The following is a 19,445-nucleotide window of genomic DNA, read 5'->3' on the forward strand; positions in this document are numbered from 1 at the left end:
AAAAGATAGGGTTTTGAGATATTTGAGTTTTTGTGACAAAAATGATATTTTTAAAGGCAAAAAAAATTTTTACTGTGCACATTTTCTTAAGAATCACCATTTAGTTGTCTAACTTTGCTGAAAAAATCATAACAATCGAACATTCCGTTTTTGCTGTGCAGCTTTTTAAATATTTTTGAACCATTTTCACATACACCCTTTTGAAAAGTTAGTCGTGACTCAATATGAAGATTTGATATCGAAAAATGACGATTTAGATGAAATTGAAAAACTGTGCAGAGTTTCAAATATTTTCGAAATGGTCGCTCAGGATCGACTGACATGCCCCCGTGGAATGCCTCTATTCACTTCTTATTACTCACCTTCAGTCTTCAAGGTGCAACATGTGTGAGATGTTCACGTAAGTTTTTGCACTCAATCAAACCTTGCTTTCTATGCCCGAACTTGCACATACAGTGACCGGCATAATAAAAAGCCCACTCGCCGTTTTTCATACAAAATGGTCAACTTTATTGGAGATCTAGATCTCGATTGCTTGTGAACCAATTTTGCTGAAAACTTGAACAGAGCTCAGATATAACTAGAATTTTACCACACCTGAGTTTCGACCATATTGATTCATAGGGTAAAAAATTACTGTGGTACATAATACCAAAATGAATTTTTTGGGAGCCCCCCTTTCCAAAGCGGAGAGGGGTCTCAAACCATCTTAAGAACCTTTCCCCGCCCCAAAAACCTCTGCAAACAAAATTTCACGCCCATCGGTTCAGTACTTTTTGAGTCTATAAGGTTCAGACAGACAGAAATTCATTTTTATGTAAATAGATATTCTTTCGAACCGTTTCTCCATTTCTCTGGCGTAAACGAGAATGCGCATTTACGATAGAATGAGCATCCGAACGTTAACAAGAATATGGCTGAGTTTTTTCTTCAATGTGTAGCCGACGCGGGTTTCGTTGGGAATCCGACACAGATTCCTTAAGCAATCCGTTGAAAATACAACACAACTTCCGTTGGAAATCCGATACGGATTTGGTTGAGAATCTGACACCGATTCCGTTAAGAAACCTTAATGAATTCCATTGGAAATCCAACACGGGTTCCGTTGAGAACCCTACATTGATTTCGTTGAGAATCTCACATTCATTCCGAAGGGAATCCGACGCGGATTCAGTTCGCAGTCCGATTAGGATTCCGTTGGAAATCCGATTAGAATTCCGGTGGGAATCCGACATGGATTTCGCCGAGAACCCGCGATGAATTTCGTTGGGAATTCAACAGGGATGACATTGGTAATTCAACAATGATTCTGTTGGCAGTCCGACAAGGATGTCGTTGGCAATCCGACACAGATTCCGTTCGGAATCTGATACCAATTTCGTTGGGAAGCCGACAAAGATTTCGCTGGGGATCCGGCATAGATTCCTTTGGGAATTTAACACGTATTTCGTTGGTAATCTGACACAGATTCCGTTAGAAATCCGACACGGATTCCGTTAGGAATCACACACAGACTCCGTTAGAAATCCGACACAGATTCCGTAGGGAATCCCACACGGATTGCGTTGGGAATTCGACTCGAATTGCGTTAAGAGTCCGACATGGATTCCGTTTGAAATCTGACACGGATTCCGTTGTGAATCCAACACGGATAACGTTGGGAATCTGACATGGATTACGTTGGGGATCTGACAAGGATTCTGTTGCAATTCCGACACCTATTCCGTTAGTTATCCAACATAGGTTCTGTTTGGAATCCAACACGGATTCCATTTAGTATCCGACAAAGATTTCGTTGGGAATCCGACACGGATTGGGTTGGGAATTCGACACGGACTACGTTAAAAGTCCGACATGGATTCCGTTTGAAATCCAACACGAATCTGTTAAAAATCCGGCATGGATTCCGTTACAAATTTGGCATGGATTCAGTTGGGAATCCGACATGGATTTCGTTGAAAACCCGACACAGATTCGGTTGAAAATTCGACACGGAAGCCATTGGCAATTCGACAAGGATATCGTTGACAATCCAAAACAGATTCCGTTGGGATTCCGAAACAGATTCCGTTGGGAATCCGATACGGTTTCCATTTTGAATCCGACACGGATTCCATTTTGAATCCGACCAAATTCCGTTTGGAATCCTACATGGATTCCGTTTGGAAAGCTACACGGATTCTGTTTGGAATCATACCGACCGAATTCCGTTTGGAGTCCTACACGGATTTCGTTAGAAATCCGACATGGATTCTGTTTGGAATCCGACACAGATTCCGTTTGGAAACCGACACAGTTTCCGTTTGGAATTCGACACAAATTCCGTATGGAATTTGACACAGATTCCGTTTGGAATCCGACACGAAATCCATTTGTAATCTGATACGGATTCCGTTTGGAATCCGACACAGATTCCGTTGAGAATCACGGATTACATTGGGATGCCGACACGGATTCCGTTTGGAATCCGACACGGATTTCGTTTGGAATCCGACACGGATTTTGTTTGAATTCGATACGGATTTCGTTTGGAATCCGACACGGATTTCGTTTGGAATCCGACACGGATTGCATTTGAAATCCGACAAATTCCGTTGAGAATCCTTCATGGATTCCGTTGAGAATCCGACACGGATTTCTTTGAAAATCCGACACGGATTACATTGGGAAGCCGACATAGATTTCGTTTGTAATCCGATACGGATTTCGTTTGTAATCCGATACGGATTTCGCTTGGAATCCGAAACGGATTTTGTTTGGAATCCGACACGGATTTCGTTTGAAATTCGATACGGATTTCGTTTGGAATTCGACACGGATTACATTGGGATGCCGACACGGATTTTGTTTGTAATCCGATACGGATTTCGTTTGGAGTCCGACACGGATTTCGTTTGAATTCGATACGGATTTCGTTTGGAATCCGACACGGATTTCGTTTGGAATCCGACACGGATTTCATTTGAAATCCGACAAATTCCGTTGAGAATCCTTCATGGATTCCGTTGAGAATCCGACACGGATTTCGTTGAAAATCCGACACGGATTACATTGGGAAGCCGACATGGATTTCGCTTGTAATCCGACACGGATTTCGTTTAGAATCTGACACGGATTTCGTTTGAATTCGATACGGATTTCGTTTGAAATTCGACACAGATTTCGTTGGGAATTCGACACGGATTACATTGGAATGCCGACACGGATTTCGTTTGTAATCCGATACGGATTTCGTTTAGAGTCCGATACGGATTTCGTTTGAATTCGATACGGATTTCGTTTGGAATCCGACACGGAATTCGTTTGAAATTCGACACGGATTCCATTTGAAATCCGACAAATTCCGTTGAGAATCCTACATGGATTCCGTTGAGAACCCGACACGGATTACATTGGGAAGCCGACATGGATTTCGTTTGTAATCCGATACGGATTTCGTTTGTAATCCGATACGGATTTCGCTTGGAATCCGAAACGGATTTTGTTTGGAATCCGACACGGATTTCGTTTGGAATTCGATACGGATTTCGTTTGGAATCCGACACGGATTACATTGGGATGCCGACACGGATTTCGTTTGTAATCCGATACGGATTTCGTTTGGAATCCGACACGGATTTCGTTTGAATTCGACACGGATTTCGTTTGGAATTCCGACACGGATTTCGTTAATCCGACACGGATTTCGTTTGGAATCCGACACGGATTTCGTTTGAATTCGATACGGATTTCGTTTGGAATCCGACACGGATTTCGTTTGGAATTCGACACGGATTCCATTTGAAATCCGACAAATTCCGTTGAGAATCCTACATGGATTCCGTTGAGAATCCGACACGGATTTCGTTGAAAATCCGACACGGATTACATTGGGAAGCCGACATAGATTTCGTTTGTAATCCGATACGGATTTCGTTTGTAATCCGATACGGATTTCGCTTGGAATCCGAAACGGATTTTGTTTGGAATCCGACACGGATTTCGTTTGGAATCCGACACGGATTTCGTTTGAATTCGATACGGATTTCATTTGGAATCCGACATGGACTTCGTTTAGAATCCTACACGGATTTCGTTTGTAATCCGATACGGATTTCGCTTGGAATCCGAAACGTATTTCGTTTAGAGTCCGACACGGATTCCGTTTGGAATCCGACACGGATTCCGGTTGGAATCAGATACGGATTTCGTTTGGAATCCGACACGGATTTCGTTTGGAATCTGACATGGATTTCGTTTGAAATCCAATACGGATTTCGTTTGGAATCCGACACGGATTTCGTTTGGAATCCGACACGGATTTCGTTTGAAATCCGACAGGGATTCCGTTTGAAATCCGACGTGGATTCCAATGAGAATCCGACACGGGTTACGTTGAGAATCCGACATGTGTTACGTTGGGAATCTGACACGGATTACGTTGGGAATCCAACACGGATTCCATTTGGAATCCGACAGATTCCGTTGAGAATCCTACACAAATTCCGTTTGAAAATCCGACGCGGATTACATTGGGATGCCGACACGGATTTCGTTTGGAGTCCGATACGGATTTCGTTTGAATTCGATACGGATTTCGTTTGGAATCCGACACGGATTTCGTTTGAAATTCGACACGGATTCCATTTGAAATTCGACAAATTCCGTTGAGAATCCTACATGGATTCCGTTGAGAATCCGACACGGATTTCGTTGAAAATCCGACACGGATTACATTGGGAAACCGACATGGATTTCGTTTGTAATCCGATACGGATTTCGTTTGTAATCCGATACGGAATTCGATTGGAATCCGAAACGGATTTTGTTTGGAATCCGACACGGATTTCGTTTGGAATCCGACACGGATTTCGTTTGGAATCCGACACGGATTTCGTTTGGATTCGATACGGATTTCGTTTGGAATCCGACACGGATTACATTGGGATGCTGACACGGATTTCGTTTGTAATCCGATACGGATTTCGTTTGGAGTCCGACACGGATTTCGTTTGAATTCGATACGGATTTCGTTTGGAATCCGACACGGATTTCGTTTGGAATTCGACACGGATTCCATTTGAAATCCGACAAATTCCGTTGAGAATCCTACATGGATTCCGTTGAGAATCCGACACGGATTTCGTTGAAATTCCGACACGGATTACATTGGGAAGCCGACATGGATTTCGTTTGGAGTCCGATACGGATTTCGTTTGGAATCCGAAACGGATTTTGTTTGGAATCCGACACGGATTTCGTTTGAATTCGATACGGATTTCGTTTGGAATCCGACACGGATTACATTGGGATGCCGACACGGATTTCGTTTGTAATCCGATACGGATTTCGTTTGGAGTCCGTCACGGATTTCGTTTGAATTCGATACGGATTTCGTTTGGAATCCGACACGGATTTCGTTTGGAATTCGACACGGATTCCATTTGAAATCCGACAAATTCCGTTGAGAATCCTACATGGATTCCATTGAGAATCCGACACGGATTTCGTTGAAAATCCGACCCGGATTACATTGGGAAGCCGACATGGATTTCGTTTGTAATCCGATACGGATTTCGCTTAGAATCCGAAACGGATTTTGTTTAAAATCCGACACGGATTTCGTTTGGAATCCCACTCGGATTTCGTTTGAATTCGATACTGATTTCGTTTGGAATTCGACATGGACTTCGTTTGGAATCCTACCCGGATTTCGTTTGTAATCCGATACGGATTTCGCTTGGACGGATTCCGACACGGATTCCGGTTTGAATCAGATGCGGATTTCGTTTGGAATCCGACACGGATTTCGTTTGGAATCTGACATGGATTTCGTTTGAAATCCGATACGGATTTCGTTTGAAATCAGACGCGGATTTCGTTTGGAATCCGACACGGATTTAGTTTGGAATCCGACACGGATTTCGTTTGGAATCCGACACGGATTTCGTTTGAAATCCGACAGGGATTCCGTTTGAAATCCGACGCGGATTCCAATGAGAATCCGACACGGATTCCCTTGAGAATCCGACACGGGTTACGTTGGGAATCCGAAACGGATTCGTTGTAAATCCGACACGGATTACGTTGGGGATCCTTTGGGGGTTACTTTGGGGATCCGACAAGGATTTCGTTAGCAATCCGACACGGATTGCGTTAAGAGTCTGACATTATTTCCGTTTGAAGTCCGACACGGATTCCGTTGAGAATCCTACGCAGATCCCGTTTGGAATCTGAAACAGATTTCGTTGGGAATCCGAAACAGATTCCGTTGGGGATCCGGCATAGATTCGTTGGGAATTCGACATGGATTCCGTTGAGAATCCATCACGAATTAGGTTTGGAATCCAACACGAATTACGTTGGGAATCCGACAACGATTTCGTTAGAAATCCAGCATGAATTCAGTTGGGAATCCGACATGGATTTCGTTGAGAACCCGACACGGCTGTCATTAGAAATTCGACAAGTATTCCGTTGGCAGTCCGTCAAGGATTTCGTTGGCAGTCCGACACAGATTCCGTTGGGAATCCGACCAGATTTCGTTGGGAATCCAACACGGTTAACGTTGGAAATCCGACACGAATTCCGTTGGGAATCCAACATGGATTCAATTGGGAACCCAACACGGATTCCGTCGTGTATCCGACACCGATTCCGTTAGAAATCCGGCATGGGTCCGGTTGGGAATCCGACATGGATTTTGCTGAGAATTCGACACGAATTGCATTATGAGTCCGGCACGGATCCCGTTTGGAATCCGACACGGATTACGTTGGGAATCCAACACGGGTTCTATTGGGAATGCGACATGGATTCCGTTGGAAGGTCGATATGCATTCCGTTCGGAATCTGACACAGCTTTCGTTTGGGGACCGGCACAGATTTCCAAAGGATTTCTCCAATTCAATGGGGAATCCGACACGGATACCGTGGAGAATCCGACATGGATTCCGTTGCTAGTCTGACACGGATTCCATTGGGAATGCGACATGGTTTCCGTTGGGAAGACGACACGGATTCCGCTTGCAATCCGATAAGGATTTCGTTGGGTTTCTGATATGGATTCCGTTGAGAATTTGACACGGATCTGGTTAGCAATACGACACAGGTTCCGTTGGGGATCCGACAAGGGTCCCTTAGGAAATCAGGCACTGAATCCGATACAGTGTCAAAAAACCGACATTTTTTTAAACCGCCGTGACTTTCGTGTTAGATTCTCAACAGAATCCTTGTCATATCCTCAACAGAATCCTTGCTCGATCCTCAACAGAACCCTTGTCGGATTACCAACGGAATATGTTTTGAGTTCCCAATGGAATTCATGTCCATGTCGCAACACGGAAGTGTCGGATTCCTAATGGATTCTGTCGAATTCTAAACAGAATGCTTGTCGGATTGATCCAGACTAGGGATCCTATAATGAGAGATATGCGAAAGCGGCCATTGTGAGCCAATCGAGCATTGAGAACTGTCAAAACGTGAGCCAAATGAACGTTGTTATTGTTGCAGATTGAGAGGTATTGAGATTGTTATGAAATAGATTTTAAGAAAAGTTTCATCGAATAAACAATTTGTTTTTCTTTTGCAAGTATAAGTAATCTAGAGTATGTATCGTGTTTCGCTTATTTGTAATGCACTTATCTTTTAGTGACAATGCTTATTAATAAACACCGTTAGTGAACAGACAAACAAATTCCAAATTGCTATCAAATTCAAAGTTATATACAAGCTTCAACATTTTGCGCTGCGGCAAGCGCTGGAAGCGTTTGCCTAGAGATGTCGTAAAATTCCGATTAATCGATTAGTTACTAATCGATTACTCTTGATTCTTGTCGATTATTGAATCGAATAATCATTGTATAGTAATTGATTCAAAATTAATCGATTATCACAACGATGAATCGATTAATCGAAATAATCAATTAATTTTCGACATCCTTATGATGTCGTAAAATTCTGATTAATCGATTAGTAACTAATCGATTACTCACGATTCCTCTCGATTATTGAATCGATTAATCGTTGGGTAATAATCGATTCAAAATTAATCGATTATCACAATGATGAATCGATTAATCGAAGTAATCGATTAATTTGCGACATCTCTACGTTTGCCAACAAAAATAACAGCGTTGCTAAATCGTCTGGAAAAGTATTTACATATCTCTCATTATAGGATCCCTAATCTAGACGGAATCCGTGTCAGAAATTATCGTTCTGGTTAGGGAAGAGCCATGAAGTATATCACACTAAAAATGGCGATTTTCATCATCCCTCTCTCCTTTGTCACGCTTTTTGTAACAAACCTTTGAAATTTTTGTACGGGATGACGTACTTTGTGGATGACCCCTTATAGATGTTTGCATTTATCTTACAAACAACAAAGTTGTTTCCAAAAGCTAGCATTTCCCTCCAAGAGAGGATGAAATCAAAAATGGAATTAGATATAACCGCCTTTCTAGATATTAGGGTTAGTTAGACTAAGAGGTCTATAAGACCACCAAATCTAAGTAGCTCCACCAATTTTTAATTTCCAGTTAGGTTACTCGCATTGGCAGTATCATCCCCTCCGTGCGTTCTCTTACTTCCATTACCGATCAACTATAATTCATAGGGTCACTTGAGAGGTAATCAAAAATCTCACGTGAAAAAAAATAGGAACATTGACACCTTATCTCTGCCTATAGATATAATACTGACTTCTAGATATTTTAGACATATTAATAATTATATGCAAGGATGTTATCGATCATTTAGTAATCTGCGTTCGATCACTTAGAAGATTGTCATTCCATTGTTCATTCCAGAGGCCAAGTTTCAGAATGTGTTGTATGGTGGACTTCTAGTGCAAAGGTTTTTCTACAACTCTGCCTAACAGTTCGTTGTTTGAATTTCACTAATAACAGAACTATAGCGCTAGTAGCAATAACTTATACTAAATGATTGGCTATTTTGTTATTATTTAATATAATGAAGTATAGACGAGCTCGGTGGTCTAGTGGCTACCGCTTCTGCCTTATAAGCAGGAGGTCGTGGGTTCAATTCCAGGCTCGTCCCTTTCCTACTTTGTATTTCTATCTTAGTTCTTTCTGTGTTTCACGTTCTACCAAAACGATTCCTACTGTTATAATCTTCCACACAATCCCAAAACCTCCCGTGGCACCTATGAGAGGTCGTAGAGTTCTCTGCATCTTTCTTAAGTAGGTGTCCAACTAACCATCCTTCCCCTTCCTCAGCATTCGCAAGGACGTGGCCAGGACAGATCTCGACTATTGGAGAGTGCATTGCTCAATTAGTCCCAAATCAATATCTATGGTAACGGATGAAAGTGATGCTACTCTCATACAATAGTCTTGGCTTGTACCACCTACGAATTTGTGCGAACTGCTAAATGCTAATGCTAATGCTTATTATTTAGTATAATGAAGTATAGCAACTAGCACCTTAACTCCTTCAATAGTGGAATTTGACCATCAATCTGTTAGGCAGAGTTGTAGAAAAACCATCGCACTTGAAGTCCACCATACAACACATTTTGAAATTTAGCCTCTGGAAAGAGTTATTGACAAACTACTAATTGATCGAACGCATATTACTAAATGATCGAAACCTTGATTATGCGTATTCTTTTTAACTTTTATTTTTGTATTGGTATTGATTTTTTCTAACAGTATTTTATTTGTTAAAAGTCAATGTTAGTAACACTTGCTTATCAAGAAACCTATTTGAGGTAATTATAACTTTTGTATGCTTCTAATCATAATACATAGATTGATTTTTTTATATTTCAACTAGTTAGATTGTAATTCGTATTCTCACTGAACAAACATCTGCTGCTGAAACATTGGAGCCCTTCATTGTTATGTGCTATCGATTTATCCGTTCCATCAATGTTGATTCCATTCATAAACTCAACATTAATAACGCTGTTTGTATCTGTATACATACCATTCCAAGTTTGTGTTCAGTTTCAATCATAATTGAATTGTGTAGTCGCTTTTTGTCATACACTCGTGTTTTAGTCCATAGTACATAGTCGAATGTCGCTTCATCTCGCCAAACCATTTCCTTACCATTAACCATGCAAAATTTGATCCACCCAATGTTTTTTTTTATGAATTGTCATCCCACAGGAGGTGGTTCTACCCAAGGATCAGGGTTCATTAGGTTTCAGCATCATTGGCGGTACGGATCATTCGTGCACGCCGTTCGGGTCCCACGAGCCCGGTATCTTTATCTCACATGTAAGTACCCGCCATGACAATAAATTGTTCAACCACAGCAATCATTGATTGTGCAACCGCTCGCAGATCGTCCCTGGTGGCATTGCGGCCCTGTCCGGAAAGCTTCGGATGGGTGATCGCATCCTCAAGGTCAACGGCACGGACGTCACGGGAGCTACGCATCAGGAAGCGGTCATGGAACTGCTGAGGCCGTGTGACGAAATCAAACTAACCGTTCAGCACGATCCACTGCCAGCCGGATTCCAGGTAGGAACAGACTAGTCTTGTTGATTTATTGCGCACCGAAGCACTCTGGCAATGCCGCACATGTTTGTTGCGTGCGAAATCTTTTTTTAGTTATGCTAGAAGCATAATACACTCAAAACAATTTATTCACATTTTACATGAAGAACCTCACAGTTAGAACAAACACTTCGATTTAAGAAACACAATCTTATACACTATCAGAATCTATCAGTTTTTGCAAGCAAACACAAAGATATGCTCTAGATTAGACTTGCTCGCTCCTGCTCTAATGGATTGTAACTGCTTTCATTCTTTGATTCTCTCATTCACTTTTTCCCAAAAAAAAAACGAACAAATCAATACAAAATTTGCCAAAAAAAAACATCATCTCAAATAACACCCGTGCACATCCGCCAGCATTTCGAAATTGTTAGCTTGCAAACGGAGGTATGTAATAGTGGCATTCTTAGTAGATGGAAATTGTCGTACACCGTGTTTCCCAATTTAGTTTTTTTTCATATCATGATTAATTTCGGTCATTGTTTTGAATACTTGTTCTTTAGGAATGATTTTTTTAGTCTTTATTAACGAGACTTTCAGCCCGAGGCTGGCTCGTCTCGACACTTTAGGAATGATGTTCATTTGCTCACATCAATTCAGTTGTCGAAAATGTACAAAAACATAATTACGAGATTTATTATCATTTAATACTAATTTCTGGGATAGTTAGAAACAAAAACTTTCTTGGAGATAGCTCTGGAATTCTGAAAAAGTAGAGATCAAAGTCCTTTGAGATCCGAAAGAAATTTGTAAGCGAATTTTCAATAAATCAAAATTAACTAATGGTGGTGGTCTCCATATCCACCGCATTTGATTTATGATGAAAGCTTAATCCATTATTAATTAAGTTTAATACCATATCGTGCTCACATTGATACTGCATTCGTTATCATGGGACTCAGATGAGCGCTCTATCCATTGTGGACACCTTAGAGCAATCATATTGTGCTCAGTCTGATACTGCGTCCACCCTCATGACAGGCGCACAATCCGCTCAAACCATAGAGTGTCTTAGAGCAATCATGTTGTACTCAATTCGATATTGTGGCTGCCCTCATGGGACTCAGATGACTCCTCTGTAAATGCCTCAAAGCAACCAAGACACTGTGAATCCTTTTTATCCTCTTCTGAGAAAAAAAAAGTAACTTAGGTTCGGATTGTTTCCAGAAATCACTCTAGCAACTTCAAAAAATCCGCATGCTTCATTTGTCAATTCTGGAATATCTCTTGGGCAGAAAGATCTCGGAAGCCTCGACAGACCTTCATGTTTACTTCCAAAGATTTATAGTTTTTTTAAATACTTGTTTTTAATGACTTATCTTCTAAATCCTTCATAATTGAATGACCAATTTCGGATCATTCTTTTAAGTGGCACTCGGAATTGTACTGCATTGTAATATCAAGGGAAAGTTGTAGAATCACTTTTTTTCTCATCATTTTGATGTAGTTGGTCCCGTAGTGCACCCATAGCTTAACGCATAATCACTCGCACCCATTGCCCTATAATTCTAATGCTGTTGTTGCTAACCTGATTCCCGACAGGAGGTGCAAATCGTCAAACTCGAAGGTGAACGGCTCGGCATGCATATCAAGGGAGGTCTCAACGGTCAGCGGGGTAATCCGCTGGACCAGGCCGACGAGGGTGTATTCATATCGAAGATAAACAGCTCCGGTGCGGCGAAACGGGACGGCCGGCTACGGGTTGGCCAGCGCATTCTGGAGGTCAACGGAGTGTCGCTGCTTGGAGCTACCCACCAGGAAGCGGTCAACTCTCTGCGAGCTTCGGGCAACACACTACATTTGGTGGTGTGCAAGGGCTACGAGAAGGGTGATTTGTCGCACCAAGCGATTGGTGGAGCCGGCGGTATGAGCACCGGTGTAAGCAATAATGGACATAGCACTAGGATAGGTGAGGATCGATATGGTGGCCGCATACGTGGATCAACTGATAACGTCCTATTCTGATTTTCAGGATCTCGAGCTTCAGAAACTGGCTCCGAGTTGAGCCAGAGCGTATCGAGCTTAGATAGGGAAGATTCTGTTATCGCGGCTGAACCGCAGCGTAGAGTTAGTGTAGATAGGGTACCGGAAGAGGAGGACTTCGTGCCGGCAGAGGTGACGGCACCGGTAGCAGTTCCACAGCAACAACAAAATCAACAACCCCCAACGCAACCTCCGACGACGACCGTGGCGACAGTCAACCCTCCGAGCGTGAATAGGGTAGCAGCTCCAAGTGCGGATTCCCAAGCTCTCGTCAGTGCCCGAGAAAAGAGCACCCCGGAAAAGGTAATTTTTATATTCAATTCACAAATTTTCTACAATTTTGTCACGACTCCATTTTCCTCTTGTCACAGGTACTGGACATTGTCCGGGCGGCGGAATCCCTCGCACTGGGTGGCAATCTCATCGAGAACGGTCCACCCAAGTCCCCGACGGAGCCACCAACGGTCGAACAGCTCCAGAAGACCACCACCATTGTGATGTCGAAGCACACCCTGGATACGCAAGCCCCACAGGTGAGTGATCACATTTCCGTGCGTGTATAGCCTGAGGCAGGGAAAAAACAAAACCTGCTACCATTCTATGAACATCCGCTTGGGGAATCCTAATCCACCGCGGGGTGCGCAATCCCAGCAATACGAGAGGGATCCAAATTTGTGCATCAAATCCTTCATCACACGAACACACCGCACACACCTTCGACCAAGAATACATTTGTGTTTGTGTTCCTATTGTTTTGTTTTATCACTCATTTGCGTAATCCTCAGTTCAACTGAAGTGAGAAAATTTCTCACTCGTCGCACTCAAACTACGATAGTGGAGCCTTTTAGTAAAAGTTTTGAAATGCAAGGAAATAATCTTCTTCTTCTTATTGGCATTACATCCCCTACACTGGGACAGAGCCGCATGTTCATTAAGCACTTCGACAGTTATTAACTGCGAGGTTTCTTAGCCAGGTTACCATTTTTGCATTCGTATATCATGAGGCTAGCACGATGATACTTTTATGCCCAGGGAAGTCGAGACAATTTTCAATCCGAAAATTGCCTAGACCGGCACTGGGAATCGAACCCAGCCACCCTCAGCATGGTCTTGCTTTGTAGCCGCGTGTCTTACCGCACGGCTAAGGAGGGCCCCAGGGAAATAATAGAATGCATAAATACTACAGGTTTTGTCGGTGTTGAACATAATATTAATTTAAAAAAAAACCTTGTAAGGCTTATAAAGCTTGTTTCATATAAAGGTTTTGTTGACGGCTTAGTTAGTAGCATCCTCGTCTCGTCAAATCCGTTACAAACTTTGACCATCTCCTACGAAGGTCGTGGACGAGCCGCCGCAACAATTGATACGTAATTTTCTTCACTATGAAAGTCATGAACCGGAAGAGATTAGGGCATATTTAAACTTCGGCCACTTCAATTTGTACCGAAATTTTTTTTTTTTAATTTTTTCATCAAGACAGATCGAAACGATTCTTGTACTCCGGTATTATTAAAAGTTACTGGCATCGTATCACATCGATTGGTTTGAACGATCTCTGGCCACTTCGAATGAGTCTACGACGATGAGGTAGTACTCGCCTTCGATCGGTCCGGCGTAGTCAATGTGGACGCGCTGCCACGGAACTGTTGGCTTCGGCCACGGCACCGGCGAAGAATGAGGAGAGGGTCCGCGACGTTAAGCTAACGTCATAAGTACGATCGGGATAATAGACGTTAGGCATAATGGACGTTTGGCATAATTCTGCCTTCTTCATGTCATAGGCTGTTCTTAGGGTCATTTTATGCCTAACGTCCATTATGTCTAACGTACTTATGCCTAACGGGGTATAGCCATGAGGAGGTTATTATTATTATTTATCTTTATTAACGAGATCCATGAGGAGGTGCTTTGGCCACTGATGTACATTGTGGACATGCCTTTAAGAAGTTCACGATGTCAACATTCAAACTGGGCCAGTAGACATAGCTCCTGATGAGGGACTTCATTCGCAGCATGCCGGGATGACTACGATGAAGTTGTTTGAGACATCGCTTACGGTGCAGCGACGGAATGACGAGCCGTTCGGCAAACAAGATACACCCATCTACCACGGTGAGCGATTCATGTCTGGTTTGGAACCGTTGGATGACGGATCCCAGAAATTTGGACTGGGGCCAACCGTGTTGAACACCCGGTTAAGACTGTTCTGAGCAGGAGGTCTGCTTGGGTGCTTTGCGCGACGGCTCTGAAATTGAGAGGCAAAAATTTAACCGCATGAGACACTACTGACCTGTGATCTTCTTCCAAATTGATATCGCGATGACATATTCCTCGTCGGGATTGACATGCTGGTTGATCAATCGCGAGAGCAGGTCTGCATTACCAAACTTGTGCGTCGGCACGTACTCGATGTCGAAATCGTAGAGTAGCAAGTTCAAAGCGAAGCGTTGGAGGCGATTGGCAGTATATACCGGTATTCCCTTTTTGGAACCGACTTCGTAAGTGCTCTGGACGCATGTTGGACGACCTTGACGGTGCCGTCGAGGAACTTGTGGCTGATCGTTGCCCCGAGCCCAACCGAAGAAGCGTCGGCGGACACTACGATCTCCCGCTTAGGATTGTAATGGGTAAAGAGTAGATCAGAGGAAAGAATTCGCTTTAATTGCTCAAACGCTGTCTGCCAGAGTGCCGAAGTCCATTGGAATTTTGCCACAGTCTTGGGGAGATTGTCGAGCGGGTACCGTAGCTTGCGCATGTTGGGGACGAATTTGCCCCCGATTTGGCCCCCAGAAAAGAGCGCTTTTCGGACACATTTGTGGGAGGCGGCAGCTTCATAATTGACCTTTCCCGTCAAAAATTTTTATTAGCTCAATCGATTCTTTGGCTTATTTAAGGTCAACTTTCCCAAAGGACCCATATTTTTGACGCTGTTCCGACCCCTTCGGAAGCGGCGTCACTGCCCAGCAACTGAAACTTCATCCGAACACACAACCAACAACATCCCATCTGCAAGTTACACGTTTCTGTTTCTTTCGACGCCGACGATAGCAGCGACGGCGGAGTACAGTTAGTTTTCCTTCACCAACGAAGCTCAAGCCACCGCAGTGCCGTCGACGAGACCAGTTCACTTTCACCCGTACACTTGATCGCAGTCGCAGTAGCTTTGCCGGAGAAGATTGAATTTAATTTTGTAGTTAAGCAAATAAATGATTTGTAGCTCTAAAGTGCGGTCGTGTTTTGAACTCTTGAAATCGGTCCTTGCCAACCTGGCCATTGGTCCTTGCCATTAGATAAGCCAAACCTCCCGTCGTAGTGTTTTTTGCTCAAGGGTGATACAGTCCGCCCGCGTGTTCTCCCCACCCTGTTTGGGGCTCGAACATACGCCTCTAAGCATTTTTAAAATTTAATAGGCTGTTCTTTGGGTCATTTTATGCCCAAAGAATTATTTCAACAAAATTGAAAAGGTGCTGTCTTTTTAAGATTGGACCGATTTTGAACGAACATCGGGTGAATTTGTCAGGCCGGTTCACACGTGCAGCACTTTTTCGGTTTTTGTTTTTGATTTTAAAAATAGTTAGAGGCTTCAAAAAATATGGGTTCTTTAGGAAAATTGACCTTAAATAAGCAAAAGAATCGACTGAAACAATAAAACGAGATACAATTTTTGACGGGAAAGGTCAATTGCTTCGATCTTAGCTGGATGTGAACGTAACCAACGACCGTCGATGACGTGACCAACGTACTTCACTTACTTACTTATGGATCTGTACACCTCCGGTGGTGCAAAGGGCTGACTTGAAAGATCTCCATCCTGAGCGTTGGCCGGCTATCGCTTTAACCTGTCGCCAGGTTAGATTTCGGTCGACTTCTTTTATTTCTGTTTTGAGGCTTCGCCGTCATGAGCCTCTGGGTCTGCCTCTGCTGCGATGTCCCGCTGGGTTCCAGTCTAATGCAATATTTGTGAGTAATGAAACTCTTTTAACATTACCTTTTACTTTAAAACCCATGCTTCCAATAAAGAGTTTATCTTTGCTTTATACCAGATGCATGCTTTCTACTGCTGCTTTCTTTTACCATATTACCGATCGGTGTTATTTATTTATTTAACAGACTACGGCCAGAGTGGCCTGTCTTCTTCTTCTTATTGGCATTACATCCTCACACTGGGACAGAGCCGCCTCACAGCTTAGTGTCCATTAAGCACTTCCACAGTTATTCACCCGTATTCTTGTTTACGGACAAACGATACTTTCGAACGAATGCGATTCGTTCGAACCGTTTCTCCATTTGATTTTGCTAGCGTAAAGGAGAATGCGCTTCAGCTTTCGATCGAAAGCGCGTTCGTACGTAAACAAGAATATGGGTGATTAACTACGAGGTTTCTAAGCCAAGTTACCATTTCCGCATTCGTTTATCATGAGGCTAACACGATGATACTTTTATGCCCAGGGAAGTCGAGACAATTTCCAATCCGAAAATTGCCTAGACCGGCACCGGGAATCGAACCCAGCCACCCTCAGCATGGTCTTGCTTTGTAGCCGCGCGTCTTACCGCACGGCTAAGGAGGACCCAGGAGTGGCCTGTGCTGCACATAAAAGTCTTCTCCATTCAGCTCAGTCCATGGCTGCACTTCGCCAGCCACGCAGTCTGCGGAGGGTCCGCAAATCGTCCTCCACCTGATCGATCCACCTTGCCCGCTGTGCACCTCGCCTTCTTGTTCCCGTCGGATCGTTGTCGAGAACCATTTTCACCGGATTATTGTCCGACATTCTGGCTACGTGCCAGGCCCACCGCAGTCGTCCGATTTTCGCGGTGTGAACGATGGATGGTTCTCCCAACAGCTGATGCAACTCGTGGTTCATTCGCCTCCTCCACGTACCGTCCGCCATCTGCACCCCACCATAGATGGTACGCAACACTTTCCTTTCGAAAACTCCTAGTGCGCGTTGGTCCTCCACGAGCATCGTCCAGGTCTCGTGTCCGTAGAGGACTACCGGTCTAATGAGCCTTTTGTAGATTGCCAGTTTGGTACGGCGGCGAACTCTATTCGATCGCTCAGCGTCTTGCGGAGTCCAAAGTACGTACGATTTCCAGCCACTATGCGTCTCCGGATTTCTCTGCTGGTATCATTTTCGGCAGTCACCAGTGAGCCCAAGTACACAAATTCTTCTACCACCTCGATTTCGTCACCACCGATACAAACTCGCGGTGGGTGGCTCACATTGTCTTCCCTTGAACCTCTTCCTATCATGTACTTCGTCTTCGACGTGTTGATGACTAGTCCGATGCGCTTAGCTTCCCTTTTTAGTCTGACGTAGGCTTCCTCCATCCTCTCAAAGTTACGTGCCATAATATATATGTCATCGGCGAAGCCAAATAGCTGGGCGGACTTATTGAAAATTGCACCACTCGTGTTAATCCCTGCTCTTCGTATTGCCCCTTCCAAAGCGATGTTGAATAGCAGACACGAAAGACCATCACCTTGCCGTAACCCTCTGCGGGTTTCGAAGGGACTCGAGAATGCCCCTGAAACTCGAACTACGCACATCACCCGATCCATCGTCGCTTTGATCAACCGTGTCAGTTTATCCGGAAATCCGTGTTCGTGCATTAGCTGCCATAGCTGGTCCCGATCGATTGTATCATATGCGGCTTTGAAGTCGATGAATAGATGATGTGTGGGCACGTTGTATTCGCGGCATTTCTGCAGTACTTGGCGAATGGCGAACACCTGATTCGTGGTGGAGCGTTCGCCCATAAAACCCGCCTGGTACTGCCCCACGAACTCCCTTGCAATTGGTGCTAGTCGACAGGGTCGGACAGGGTCCAGAATAGTCCTCAGGATCAGTTTTAGCAACAGATCAAAGCTATAATAAATTTATTTAATTATCATCTGATATCCACAATAACTTATGAGAGTACTACTCACGATTAGTTTCTTCTGGTGCCTCGTGCAGATAACCAGTACTTCTTCTGTGCTACAATATGCAACGAGTTCAACCTACGAATATTTATAATTTTTACCTTTAATTTCGTGTTTGATTTATAAGTTTCATAGGCTAATTAGTTTTCTTACGTGTGTAGTTTTAACTTACTTCGTTACCGAAAATATTTCACTTTCTTAATTAGACTCCTTTTGACCCTTAGTCGAGTTGACTGATTATTATCTTTAAATGCAGAGAAATTATTAATGTTTTTAAAAAAAATATACTCCTTTCCATAAACCAAGAATATCTAGGAACCTACAAGTAATTGCACTCCGACTACAATTCCCGATCGACCTTCACTCTCGGCAAATACAATATAATAATTCAGAAATTAAATCTTTATTGAGCAATCACTACTAGCCGAAAACTACTCAAATTCGCTTATCATCCAAACTGACAGTTCTCTTGTTCTCTATCAATTATTTCTCCTATCCGTAAATCATGACGATTTGATTGTCAGTTCTGACGACTTCTTGTTTTCTGGTAGGGCATACATTCGTGCCCAGCGATGTTGACCGTAACATCGTAACAAAATTTGGGAGAGTATATCGTAGGCGGCGGTCAGCAATGTGATTGCGCGGTAGTTGCTATAATCCAGCTTATCGCCCTTTTTGTAGATGGGACACACACACCTTCCATCCACTCTTGCGGCAAAACTTCCTCCTCCCAAATCTTGGTAATGACCCAGTGCAGCGCTCTAGCCAGTGCCTCACCACCGTATTTAAATAGTTCTCCTGGTAGTTGGTCAACCCCAGGGGCTTTGTTGTTCTTCAGCCGACCAATCTCCTCCTGGATTTCCTGGAGATCCGGAGCCGGTAAAATTATGTCCTGCGCGCGTTCTCCCAGGTCCATCACCATACCGCCATCTTCGTCTGCCACATCGCCATTCAGGTGTTCTTCGTAGTGCTGCCGCCACCTTTGGATCACCTCACGCTCGTTCGTAAGAAGGTTCCCGTTTATGTCC

The 19,445-nt window shown here is 43.5% G+C and overlaps 1 protein-coding gene across 19 annotated transcripts in view; it reads left to right on the forward strand.

Moving 5' to 3' along the window:
- Nucleotides 1-19,445, forward strand: part of LOC134207896 (protein lap4) — a 250,176-nt gene that overhangs the window by 182,608 nt on the left and 48,123 nt on the right. For all 19 annotated transcript variants that reach the window (XM_062683915.1, XM_062683917.1, XM_062683922.1 and 16 more), the window contains 5 exons: nt 10,116-10,226; nt 10,293-10,472; nt 12,054-12,420; nt 12,484-12,797; nt 12,866-13,027. In XM_062683915.1, coding sequence (XP_062539899.1) covers nt 10,116-10,226; nt 10,293-10,472; nt 12,054-12,420; nt 12,484-12,797; nt 12,866-13,027 — 1,134 coding nt within the window. The remainder of the gene's footprint in view (nt 1-10,115; nt 10,227-10,292; nt 10,473-12,053; nt 12,421-12,483; nt 12,798-12,865; nt 13,028-19,445) is intronic.

This window comes from Armigeres subalbatus, chromosome 1, assembly GCF_024139115.2.
Source record: "Armigeres subalbatus isolate Guangzhou_Male chromosome 1, GZ_Asu_2, whole genome shotgun sequence".
NCBI lineage: Eukaryota > Metazoa > Arthropoda > Insecta > Diptera > Culicidae > Armigeres > Armigeres subalbatus.